This window comes from Martes martes, assembly GCF_963455335.1.
Source record: "Martes martes genome assembly, chromosome: X".
Lineage (NCBI taxonomy): Eukaryota > Metazoa > Chordata > Mammalia > Carnivora > Mustelidae > Martes > Martes martes.
Window position 1 is genome coordinate 84,795,348 of NC_137897.1, and position 13,254 is coordinate 84,808,601.

A 13,254-nucleotide genomic window follows, 5' to 3' on the forward strand; every position below is an offset into this window, starting at 1 on the left:
TGGATAGTGGCAAGAGATCTATTGTTTGTATAATATAAATTGTGGAAAATAAATCTCAACATAGCTTCTGGCTGAAGGGAAAGAACGTAGACCCAGGTGTCCATCAACAACACAAGCTGTGTGGAGCAAAAAATGTAATTTGCGGAAAGATAGAGAGAAAGTACATCAGGAAGCAACAATGCATGGGGTTTGTGGATACATACAAATGTAATAAATCTATATAATCATAGAAAGGAATCCCACTATTTCTGAATTAAAGTTTCCTCTGGTTAGGGGGTAGAGGGGGATGGATAGCATTCAGGAGAGGTCCACAGGGCTTCAGCTGAATCCGTAATGTTCAAATTGTCTAAAGCAGGATGGTGGGCACAGAGGTTCTTACTCTTTTTATACTTTTCTGTATGTAAGAAAATTCTTATGTAAAGAACTAGAGGGAAGAAACATAGTTTAAAAGGCTTCTTCGAATCTCGGGGTATTTATTTTGTGGTTGTTGAGACCGGGGGAGTTCAGTGTTAAGTTTTTCATCTATATTTTTGAATTTAATTATCATACTGTAAAATTGACTTTTTGGCATACAATTCTAAGAGTGGCTTCCACTTCTTTGCTGTTGTAAATAATGCTGCTATGATGTGGGTGTACAAATGTTCCTTAGAGACCCTGCTTTCATTTCTTTTGGGTATATACCCAGAAGTGGAATTGCTCGATCGTACGGTAATTTCATTTTTAATTTTTCAAAGAACTGCCAAACTGTTTTACACAGCTGCTGTACCATTTTACATTCCCACCAAGAGTGTACAAGAGTGCCAGTTTCTCCACGTCTTTGTCAATATTTGTTATTTTCTGTGGATTTTTTTTTTTTGGTAGTAGCCATTCTAATAGTGTCAGATAGTATCTGGTTGGGATTTTGTTCTGCATTTCATTTTCTAATGTCCTATGTGATTCCTTCTTTGATCCATTGGTTGTTTAAGAGTGTGTTATTTAATTTTCACAAATTTGTGAGTTTTCCCATTTTACTTCCATTATTGATTTTTAACCTTATCATGTTGTGGTTTGAGCAGATACTTTGTATGATACCTACATTTTCTAAATTTTTTTAAAAGATTTTTATTTATTTATTTGACAGACAGAGATCACAAGTAGGCAGAGAGGCAGGCAGAGATAGAGGGGAGGAAGCAGGCTCCCCGCTGAGCAGGGAGCCCAATGCAGGGCTCGATCCCAGGATGCTGGGATCATGACCTGAGCTGAAGGCAGAGGCTTTAACCCACTGAGCCACCCAGGCGCCCCCATTTTCTAAATTTTTTAAAAAATATTTTATTTATTGATTTGAGAGAGAGAGAACATGAGTAGGGGGAGGGATAGAGGGAGAAGGAGAAGCAGGCTCCCCATTGAGCACAGAGCCGGATGTGGGGCTCCATCCTAGGACCCTGAGATCGTGACCCGAGCTGAAGGCAGATGCTTAACCAACTGAGCTACTCAGGTACCCTGATACCCACCTTTTAAAATCTGTCAAGAGTTAATTTATGGCCTAACATATGGTCTGTCCCATGGGCACATGAGAGGAATGAATTCTATTGTTGCTGATTAAAGTGTCTTCTATAATGTCTGTTAGATATAGTTGGTTTATTGTGTTGTTCAGGTCTTTGATTTCCTTGCTTTTCTTCTCTCTGCTGTTCTATTTAGTACTGAGAGTGGAGTATTGAAGTCTCCAGCCATTATGGTAGAGCTATTTCTCCCTTTGAATCTTTGTGTTTTTGCTTTATAGATGCTGATGGTCTGTTATTAAGTACATAAAAGGTTATAATTGTTACATCTTTTGCAGTATTGAACCTTTTATTAATAAATAGTATCCTCTCTCTCTTGTAAACTGTTCCGATTTATAGTCTGTTTTGCCTAATATTAGTATAGCTGCCCCTGCTTTTTTTTTTTTTGGTTACCATTTGCATGGAGTATCTTTTTCCATCCTTTCTCTTTCAACCTGTTTGTGTCTTTGAATCTAAAGTGAGTCCCTTGTAGACAGCCTAGAATTGAATCATGTTTTTTATTCGGTCAGCCAATCTCTGTCCTTTAGTTGGACAGTTTTAATCCATTTACATCTAAGGTAATTACTGATAAGGAGAGACTTCTGTAATTTTGCTAATTGTTTTCCATATGTTGTATAATTTTTTTGTCCCTCATTTCCTGCATTACTGTCTTCTTTGGTATTTGGTTGATTTCTTAGTAGTCTAACAATTTAATTCCCTTATCATTTCTGTTTGTGTATATTCTTTAACTGTTTTCTTTGTGGTTATCATGGGGATTACATTTAACAACCTAAAGTCATAGCATTTTACTTTGAGTTTATATGAGCTTAATTTAAATGACATACAAAGAGCTGCACCTTTATAGTGTCATCCCCACCCCTTTCAGGTATCGATGGCACAAAATTACATCTTTATGCAGTGTGTGCCCCAAAATGTAAAGTAATTATTTTCAAAGGCATTAATCTGTTAAATTATGCAGAAAACAAAATGTGGAGTTACAAACAAAAATTATAATAATAGTTCTTCACACTGTGGTTTTTTAAATGTATTAATCTCTTAAATTATGTAAAAAAACAAAATGTCGGAGTTATAAACTGTTGTTAAGATAATACCAGCTTTTATAATTGCCCATATATTTACCTTTACCATGATCTTTATTTCTTTATATGGCTTTGAGTGATGGTCTGTTGTCCTTTTATTTCAACCTACAGGACTCTTATAGCACATCCCTAAACCGTGGCAACTGCTGATTTGTTCTCCTTTGCTATAGTTTTGTTGTTTAGGGAATATCATCAAAATAGAATCCTGTAATATGTAACTTTTTGAGACTGGCTTTATTCACACAGCTTTAAGATTCATCCAAGTTCTTGTATGTATGATTTGTTCATTCATTTTTGTTGCTGAGTATGTATATACCACATTTTATTGATATATCTGTACCACAGTTTGTTCATCCATTCACCCCTTGAAGGGCATCTGGGCTGATTCCAGACTTTGGCTACTATGATTAGAGGTGCTGTGACCATCTGTGTGAAGGTTTTTGTGTAAATACGTTTTCATTAAACTAGGGTAAATAGGTAGCGGCAGGATTATTGGGTCAAATGATAAAAGTATTTATAACTTTTAAAGTCTTATATGAACTTTAGAAGAAACTCCCAAACTCTTTTCCAAATTATTTTTGCATTTCCACCAGCAATGTATTAGGAGAGTTGCCATTTCTCTATAGTCTCTCTAACGTTTGCTATTGTTAGTATTTCTATTTTAGCAATTCTTATAGGTAAGGAGTTGTATCTTATTGTGGTTTTAGTTTGCATTTCCCTAATGATACGGGACTTCTTTCACTGTGCTTATTTGCCATCCATGTATCCTTTTTTTTTAAATTTTATTTATTTATTTGAGAGAGAGAAAGAGAAGGAGAGCATGAGAGGGAGAAGAGCAGAGGGAGAAGCAGACCCCCTGCTGAGCAGGGAGCCTAACTTGGGGCTTGATCCAGGAACTCCAGGATCACGACCTGAGCTGAAGGCAGTTGCTCAACCAACTGAGCCACCCATGTGCCCCTCTATGTATCCTTTTTGGTGAAGTGTCTGTTCAAGTTTTCTAGCCCATTTTTTATGTTGGATTGCTTGTTTTCTTATTATTGAGTGTGAGTATTCTTATATACTCTGGGTAAAAGTCCTTTGTTGGGCATGTTATTTGCATATGCTTTCTCCCATTCTGTAGCTTGTGTGGTCATTTTTGTCAGTGTCTGTCACAGAGCAAAATTTTAAATTTTGACTAAGTTCAGTTTATCATTTTTTGAATGTTTTGTGTTTTGGTGTCATATTTAAGAACTACTTGCCTAAGTAATGGTCATGGAGATTTTCTGCTATGTTTTCTTATAAAAGTTTTATAATTTTATATTTTCTTTGAAGATGTTTTTAAGATTGTATTTATTTATTTGAGAGAGAGCATGAGCAAGGGGAGGAGAAGAAAGAGATGGAGAGGGAGAAGCAGACTCCCCCACTGAGCAGGGAGCCCAATGCCTATGTGGGGCTCGATCCTGGGACTCCAGGATCATGACCTGATCTGAAGGCAGATACTTAACTGACAGAGCCACCCGGGAGCCCCTACACTTTCTGTTTAGATTTATGACTTAGCTTTTTTTTTTTTTTTTTTTTTTTTTTTTTTTTTTTTTTAAAGATTTTATTTATTTGACAGAGAGAGATCACAAGTAGGCAGAGAAGCAGGCAGAGAGAGAGGGGGGAAACAGGCTCCCTGCCGAGCAGAGAGCCCGATGCGGGGCTCGATCCCAGGACCCTGGGATCATGACCTGAGCCGAAGGCAGAGGCTTAACCCACTGAGCCACCCAGGCGCCCCTATGACTTAGCTTTTATGTAAGTTGTGAGGTTTAAGCTTAATACATTATTTTATATATTATGTCAAATTACTGTAATACCATTTATTGAAAAAGCTATGGCTTTTCTCCACTGAATTGCTTTTGTACTATTGTGAAAAATCAAATGACTATATCACTCTGGGTCAATTTCTGGACTATTCTGTTTCACTGAATGATGTCTTTTCTTGGCCAGTATTATACTATTCTGCTTGCTGTAGCTTTATAGTAAGCCTTAAAATCTGATAATATGATTCTTTCATCATTCTTCTCCTTTTACAAAATTATTTTAGTTATTCTACTTTCTTTACCCTTCCATATACATTTTAGAGTAAGTTTATCTGAATGCAAAATATCCTGTACAGATAGTATATTGAATGTACAGAAGTACATTGAATCTACAGATAGTTTTGGTGAGAATTGACATCTTTTCTGTGTTAATCCTTTCAGTCTTTGAATGTGGTATGTCTATTTATTTAGGTCCTCCTTCATTTCTTTTATAAACTTTTTACAGTTCTCTGTATATAGGTTCTATACATATTTTCTTAGACTTAAGTATTTCAGTTTGGGGGGGAGATATTATAAATAGTTTAAAGAAACTGGTTTCCGGGGGCACATAAGTGGCTCTGCTAGAGATTATCTGTCTCTCCCTCTCCCTCTGCCCTCCCATTTGCTCACTCTTTCTTTCAAATACATAAATAAAATCTTAAAAAAATTGTTTCTAATTTTGCACTGTTATTATGTAGAAATATTATTGATGTCTATGTGTTGGCTTTACAATCCTACAACCTTGCTAAATTCATGCATCAGTTCTAAGAGTTTTTTGGTAGGCTCTGAGATTTTCTACATATATAATCATGTTCTTTGCAAATAGGGACAGTTTTATTTCTTCTTTTCCCTTTGTTGCCTTATTGATTTAGAGAGTGGACACTCTTGTTCCTGATGTTAGTGGGGGAAGCATTCAGTTTTTTCATCAGTAATTATGATGTTGGGTGTAGTATTTTTTTTTAGATGTTCTTTATCAGGTTGAGGAAGTTACCTACTATTCCTAATTTGTTGGTATTTATTTTTTATCTAAATAGATGTTGAATTGTGGCAGATGTCTTTTCTGTATCAATTGATATGACCATGTACTTTGTAGTCTTTATACTGTTAACCTGTTGGAATTTATTAATTGAATTTCAAACATTGAATCAACTTTTCATTACCAGGACAAAAAACACTAGGTCACAAAATATTATTCATTTTTTTTAAATTAGGCTCCATATGTGTGGAGCCCAGTGCAGGGCTTGAACTCATGACCCTGAGATCAAGACCTAAGCTGAGATTAAGACTTGGATGCTTAATCAACTGAGCCACCCAGGCGCCTGCAGAATCTTAATCTTTTTATATTGCTGCATTAGATTTGCTAAAATTTTACTGAGTAGTTTTGTTTCTGCATTCATGAGGGATATTCATTTAGGTTTGATTTTCTTTCTTTTTTTTGTACCATATTTGTCTGGTTTGTTGTCTGCATAATAGCCTCATCAGATGAGTTGGGAAATGTTTCCTTCTGTTTTATTTTCTGGACAAGACTGTATAAATATTTGGCAGACTTAGTCACAGAAACCATTTGAGTCCGGAGATTTCTTACTCAGAAGATTTTAACTACAAATTCAGTTTTTTAAAAATGACATATGCTTGACATGTGGTATATTAGTTTCAGGTATACAACATTATGATTTGATATTTTTATATATTCTGAAACACTCATCATAATAAATCTAGTTAATATCCATCACCACACAGTTATAATTTTTTTGTGGTGGCAACTTCTAAGATCTGCTCTCTTAACAACTTTCAAATATACAATACAGTATTATTAACTATAGTCACCATGCTGTACATTACATCCCCGTCACTTATTTATTGTATAACTGGAACTTTGTGGCTTTTGACCACCTTCACCCATTTTGCCCACCTTGACTCTGCCTCTGTCAACCACCAGTCTGTTCTCTGTATCTGTGAGCTCAATTTTTGTTTTTGTTTTTTATGTTTCACATGTGAGCGAAATTGTATGGCATTTGTCTTTCTCCATCTGACTTATTTCCCTTAGCATAATTTCCTCAGGGGCCATTGGTGTTGCAAATGGCAAGATTTCCTTTTTTTTTATGGCTGAATAAAAGTCTGTTGTATATATACTCAATTTCTTTAGTAGGATTGTTCAGGTTATCAGTTTCATCTTGGGGGAGTTTCGTTAATTTGTTGTTTTAGAGGAAATTCTCCATTTTATTGAAGTTGTCAAATTTCTGTGCATAGATTGTTCCAAGTTTCTCCTTATTATTATTTTAATTCCTGGGGGGGGGATTCTGCAGTGATATCTCTGATTTCCTTCCTGACATTGTAAGTCCTGTCTTCTCTCCTTTTGTGCATGTCATTCTTCCTAGAAGTTTATCGATGGTATTGACTTTTTCAAAGGCAAGCTTTCAGTTTCATTGATTTTTCCCTATTGTTTTTGTTTCTACTTTTAATGATTATTGCTTCTATTATTGTTTCATTCCTTCTGCTTGCTTTTGGTTTATCTTGCTCTTGTTCTCTGGATTTTTTATGGCAGAAGCTTGGATTACTGAGTTGAAATGATTCTTTTTTTTCCTAATCTCTAATTTTATGTTAAAAGCATCCAACACATTTTGATATGTTATATTTTTATTTTTGTCCAGTTCAAGGTATTTTGTAATTCCCTTTGAGAATTCCTCTCTATGAACTTGCTTTTCTAGTCACTTAGATAACTTGCCATCTGTTCTGCACTTTTTGGTTCTTGGTGGTAATCAAGTGCATTAAGGTGAAATATAAGTCATCTCACGAAGGTTTTTTGTAGCTTCTTTTGTTGTTATGAATAGTAATGTGATATTCATTTACATTGCTTTATTAAGGATAATTGTAGCTGCCATATATTGAGTGTTTACTATGTCCTAAGCACTGTGTTGATCAGTTCACATGGTCTCATTAAATTCTCTCAACAAACTTTTCAGCGAGGTACTGTTACTAGCCCCACTTTATGATTGAGGAAACTAACACACGTATTTTAAGTCACTTGTCCTGAGTCACTCAACCACAATGTGGTAGATCTGGAAATTGAGTGTAGGTTTGTTGCCAAACCCTGACTTCTTCACCATTATACTACATTTCCTTTCAGTATTTCATTTCTTGCCTTGTCAGTAAGATGTTATGTTCTTGAAGGCAGAAACTATGTCTTATACTGATCTCCTTTTCTCTACAGCACCTGGAACCATGTTAGACACATAGTAGTGGATTGATTTATGTTTGTGGAACTCAATTTAATGGCATGAACTGACCTGAAAGAGAATTAAACCTGTGACATTTGCCAGTTTCTTACCAACTAAGCTAATTTAGCTCACTCTCCTGCACAAAAACAAAAAAGCTGACAAAATATTTGTGACAATCATAATGGCCAAGGCTTTGAGCTGTCAAGGAGATGTACAAGTATTACTGACTGAACAGGGGTCCATCTCCAGGTTGTGCTGTTTAGTTCTGGTCTTCAGTCTGTGCTTTTGCTCTCCGTGGACATCCTCATACTTGGAATTTGTTACAGTTTGACTCTCTCACATGATTTCCCTTTTTCCCCTCCCCGCCCTTTACATCTTGAAGATTTAGGCGAACTCCTTACCATTTGTTTATGAAACACATATGTGAGTCTTACTATATACCATGTGCTCTTCTAAGCACTTTATACATGTTAACTCCTCAAAACAGTCCTATAAGTTGGGTACTGTTGTTCCCGTTGTACAGATGAGGCAACTCCCACAGGACTTTCTAGTGGCCCATTATCCATTTCCCACACACAACAGAAATCTGAGTGGCAGGCCAAAGGTGGATATAAAGTGAAAACAAAAGCCTTTGCCTTTCATACGGCCAGTCACTTTACCTGTTGGGCTGTGCTCAGGGTCTATAGAAGGCAGAGCAGGTATATAATTGAGGGATAGCTTTGCTGCAAAATGCCCAGGGAGTTCTGTTGCCCTTAGGTGTGACCCTCTCTCTCAATGGGCAGCCCAGAATCTTTTCCTACCTGTCCTACAGTCTGACTCTCTCTCTCTCTCTCTCTCTCATACACACTCACTCATGGAACATGTATAATGTTCATGGTTCAGGTCTTGGATTTAAAGCAAGGTACAGTGGCAAAAGCACAGTCTCGAAACTCAGCGATTTGTGGCAAGTCATGTAATCACTCAGTGTTTTGATGTTCTCAGCCGTGAAATTAAAGAAGATAATGATTATAATAAAAACTGAAGGATAAATCAGATGATGCATTTGAGTATTTAACCCAGTGACTGGCATGTAGAAATGCTCTGTACATGTTCAATCCTTTTGTAATTATTGATGTATAAGACCTTGTTAAGTATTAGGGACAATCCATGCTTTGGTATATATAGTAGCTTGTAGAACTGAATTTTGAGGACCCAGAACTTGTCTTTATCTGGTAGCTTGTAGAACTGAATTTTGAGGACCCAGGCTTGTCTTTATCTGGGAATTTCTTAGTTGTTTGGAATCTGGACGTTGGTTGTATCTTCTCTATTTCTGGCCTTTTGTGGGCCCTTGGGATCAATTCCACCATCCTCACAATGATGATTAACTTATGGCGCCCACCTAGCTAATTGGCTTTGTGTATGTGCCAGAGTTCTTTTAAGGCCAGTGGCAAAGCATGGACCAGAGTCCGGCTTTATCTGGACTATTAATGTGATGTTTCTCTTTCCCGGGTGAATGTTTATGCTGTGGTTAAACAAGAATACTTATGTCCTGGGCCTCCCATAGGCAGGCCCAGGGACAGAGTTAGGCCAGGCCTGGAATGGCCACTAATGACCCCTGCTCTAGGCACTTGAGGCTCGAACAAGAGTCTTCAGCAGTCAGTTCTCGGAGCATTCTCTCCTTGGTCACCACCCTGAAAGCATATTACGCCTAGGCCAGGGGATGGCTAAGGTGGTATAGAGACCCCTGAAACCCAAAGGGAGGAGACAGGAGTCTCTCTGACTCCCCACCTGAGGTCACATTTGTGAGGGACGGTGGCAGGGGAGGGGGAGCTCTGGTATCAGGCAGCAGGAGAGATATAAGAGTTTGGGGTCTCAAGTTAGATAAACCTGGGCTTAAATCTTGGCTCTTCTAGCTTATGTGTGACATGAACCAGGCCACTTTGCTTTTCTGAACTTGGTTGCCTCTTCAAGAAATGGGAAAAGTAATTGTACCTGTCTCAGAAGATTGATGTAAAAATTGAGCGAGAGAATTTATGTAAAGCAGTTAATTAGATAACTTGCCTAGATGATGCTAAGTGCACATTATCGCCATCCTTGTGGCACTGGTAAAAATGAGCAACAGTAATAAACAGACTGTGGGAAATGAAAACCATCCTTGGGGCTTCTGTGCAGTTCTTGTGGGTCTCCTTGTAATGTCTCTCAGTCTTAGGCACATATCTGTGAGCTTCGAGAGAATACCTAGAGTACTTGAGTGTCTTCAAAGGGCGCCTGGGTGGCTCAGTAGTTAAGTGTCTGCCTTGGGCTCAGATCATGATCCCAGGGTCCTGGGATCGAGTCCTGCATCGGGCTCCCAGTGGGGAGTCTGCTTCTCCCTCTCCCTCTGCCCCTACCCCCTTCTTGTGCATGTGTGCTCTCCCCGCCTCAAATAAATAAATCTTAAAAAACAAAAAGTATGGACTGCTTTCCCATTCAGGGAGTGTGGAAATCCTGGTGTTGCAGTGCTGCTGTGTGTGAGAGTGTGTGTGTGCACGAGAGAGAGAGAGAGAGAGAGAGAGAGAGCGAGCGCTGACCTATCAAATCTGCTTTTCTTCAGGAGGAAGACTGTGTGTCATTCTTTTCTTCTCCCTCAGTAGTAAAGGACCATTTGCCTTGAATGATGAAAGAAACTGCTTAAGTCCCTCCTCTGAGCTCTCAGGCAGTTGGTTCCTGGCCTGGTTGTTCTTGAGTTATAAAGGGTTTCTAGCATATGCTTCAACAAGTCTGGTATTAGGAAACGATTATTACCCGATGCTAGAGACCAGTGGTTTTCTTCTTCTTCTTCCCGCCTCCCTCCCCCTGAAGTTTTTCTTTTTTGTTTTGCTTTTAAGTCATAAAACCCAGTCTGTAAAATCAATCAAAGCAAGCCTGGAAGCCTGCCACTTCTGCCGTCCCCACCTCCTGCAGCAGCCCTGAGGACATTTCTAAGAAAGTCGGGGACCGTAGTTGACAAAGCACTGCAGTCTGCTGGCTGGTTTGACTCGCCTTTTCATGCCTGGGACGCTGTTTGGGCGAAAGGATTGGGCCTGGCTGTGTAAACAAACAGCCATGTTACACGAAACAGGTATCCCAGGACTGTACTCGAATCATAGGGCCCTCCTCGCTTGGTGGAGCCCGTGTTTTCACCTCTTGCCTGAGCTGCAGTGGCCGAAGCTGCTGCTGGCGGCCCACTGGACATTAGGGAGCACAGAGCTCATTCTGTAATCAAGTGTTGTAGCCCAAGTGCGTTCAGGGAGCATCTGGGGGATTTTTAAGGCAGTGCTCAGAACATTTCATTAGCGTGGAATAGGCCGCTTGAAATTGACTCTGTGCGCACCAACTCTAGGGCCATTCTTACACCGAGAGCCACTTCTTTACATGCCCTCCCATATGGCAGGGCATAACGTGGCACATTTTTGCCTGCCTGTGCAACAGAGTCAGAGTGTGACCTGGACTTTAACATTTTTTTTTCTCTTTTCTCCTCCTCCAGGCTCCAGATGCACATGCTGAATGGAGCACTTCTTGCCCTGGTGTTTCCTGTGGTAAATACCCGGCTGGTGAGTAGCGTCTTATAAGAATGTACCGCCAACCTATAAACGAGTGGTTTGCTCCCTCCTTCCTTATCCAGGGCTTGCCCTTGGCCTGGGCTCATGTACCCATGTGAGCTTTAAAATACATGTGTATTTACTATTGCACTTTGACATCGCCCTTCTTGGGTGCAGGGGAGCTTGGTAGGTAGGTGTGGGAGTGTCTGATGGAACTCTGGGGCTGCATTAAATGTTCAGGCCAGAACCAGGAGAGACCGAAAAAGCCTACAGGAGCTCTTGAGAGGTTTGGTGGAGAGAAGAGGGGCTGGGAGCCCCACTCATTAGAGGTTTCCAGATGTTCTAAGGGGCTCTAGTTTGGACTCAGCCACATTGGCCCAGAATAATCTGACGGGGAGACTCAAAGCCTGTCTGCTTTGCCAAGGGCCCTGTTGGGCAAGAATTAGTTTCTTTCCCCATTTAGCCAAACCCACAGGGTGGGCTGGGCCACCCCATACCCAGTGGCTAGCCTGCAGAATCCCGCTATAGCCAGGGGCTGGGTATTAAGCAAACATAGAGACAAGAGGGAGCTATAGGGCTGGGGTGGCAGGGCCCTGTCCTTAGACTTCCTCATGTGGGACTGTGGAGGGATTAGCCAGCCATGTTAGAAAGCACAGGGAAAGAAATCACCTGTAAAATCCTTCCTACTGCTTTCTACTTTCATGGCTTAAATTTGCCTCATGCATTGAAGATCGTAGTTTAAATCTCAAAATGATAATCCTTCCTCTTTGGATAGCATTTTATAGTTTACAGGGTTTTTTCACATGACAGCTGTGTGAGGTAGGTAAAGGCAAGCATTATGGCCTCTTGTTACAGAGGAAGACACTGACACTCAGGGAGACACACAAGTTCTAAGTGGCAGAGTTAGGAGTGGAGAAGCCTCTAGGCCCTACAAGCACAGATATACTTCGCTCTCTCCAAAGATGTAGTCACACCCTCCCCACAAATATTCATATATATCCCTATGATTGTTGTATGTTTCTAGGTGCATATTGTGCATCAATAGAAATTAAAAGAAGCATTCATCTAAAGCAGTGATTTTGAACCCAGGCTCAAAATTTTGCCTTCAGCTCATGTAGGGGTGCTTTGAGCCAAACCAAACCAAACCAAACCAAAAGATGAACACAACAATGAAAAACAAACAGACCTAAAGGACTGACACCCTGGCCCCTCCCTTTGAGTGTCTGAGTTCTTAATCTGTGACACAGCCTGGGCATAGTGTTTTTGAAAAGTGTTTCTAATGTGGAGCTGAGGACCACCGATTTTGAGCAATGCCTCTGAAACTTAGTCTGTCTATAGCAGTCACCCGAGAAAATGGCTGAGAAATGAGGCTTGCCAGACCTCATCCCCAGAAGGTCAGATTAAGAGGATCTGGAGTGATACCAGGAAATGAGCACTGGTCGTAAGTCCCCAAGTAATGTTGACTGCTGGGGTCCTCGGACCACTCTTGGAGAATCAGCATCCTAGGTGATCATGATCCCAAGTTATTCCAAGTGTGGAATTCCAGTTGAGGTCTGAAGACCAGCATCACGCAGGTGCTCCCTGTGAGAAAGAAAGAATTTTCAGCCCGACCTCCAACCTGCTGCATGGGAATCTGCATTTTAACAGGTGGTTTAGAGGGCCTCCCCCTCTTTCTTCCAAAGAACATCTTTGTGTAGGATACCGTAGGACCTCCTGAGGAGGGTAACACCAGGGTGGGAGAGGGGCAGGTGGGATCGTCTCTGTCATGAAAGGCCAGCACACTCAGCCAAGTGTTCCCCTGTGAGCAGGCACAGGCTGCTAACTTAGCTACCTTTGCTCCGCCTTCTGTATTCCCCACAATCTATGACTTGCCTGACTTCATCCGAGTCTTTCAGCAGATCTCCTGCAGTGGTCTCAGAGCTGTGGGGGAGAGGTACCCAAGAATGGCGCAAAGCAAACACACTGAAAACAGATTCTTCCCTGGCTCAGGGACGTGGAACAGCACTGGAGGCGGGGTCTGCTCCCTGCCCTTGGAGGTCCCGGGCTAAGGCACAGCGGAG

General features: G+C 40.4%; 1 protein-coding gene across 1 annotated transcript in view; it reads left to right on the forward strand.

Annotated features, from left to right (window-relative positions):
• TMEM164 (transmembrane protein 164) overlaps positions 1 to 13,254 on the forward strand; it is a 163,815-nt gene that overhangs the window by 86,960 nt on the left and 63,601 nt on the right. The window contains exon 4 of the mRNA XM_080794884.1: positions 11,140 to 11,206. Coding sequence (XP_080651010.1) covers positions 11,140 to 11,206 — 67 coding nt within the window. The remainder of the gene's footprint in view (positions 1 to 11,139; positions 11,207 to 13,254) is intronic.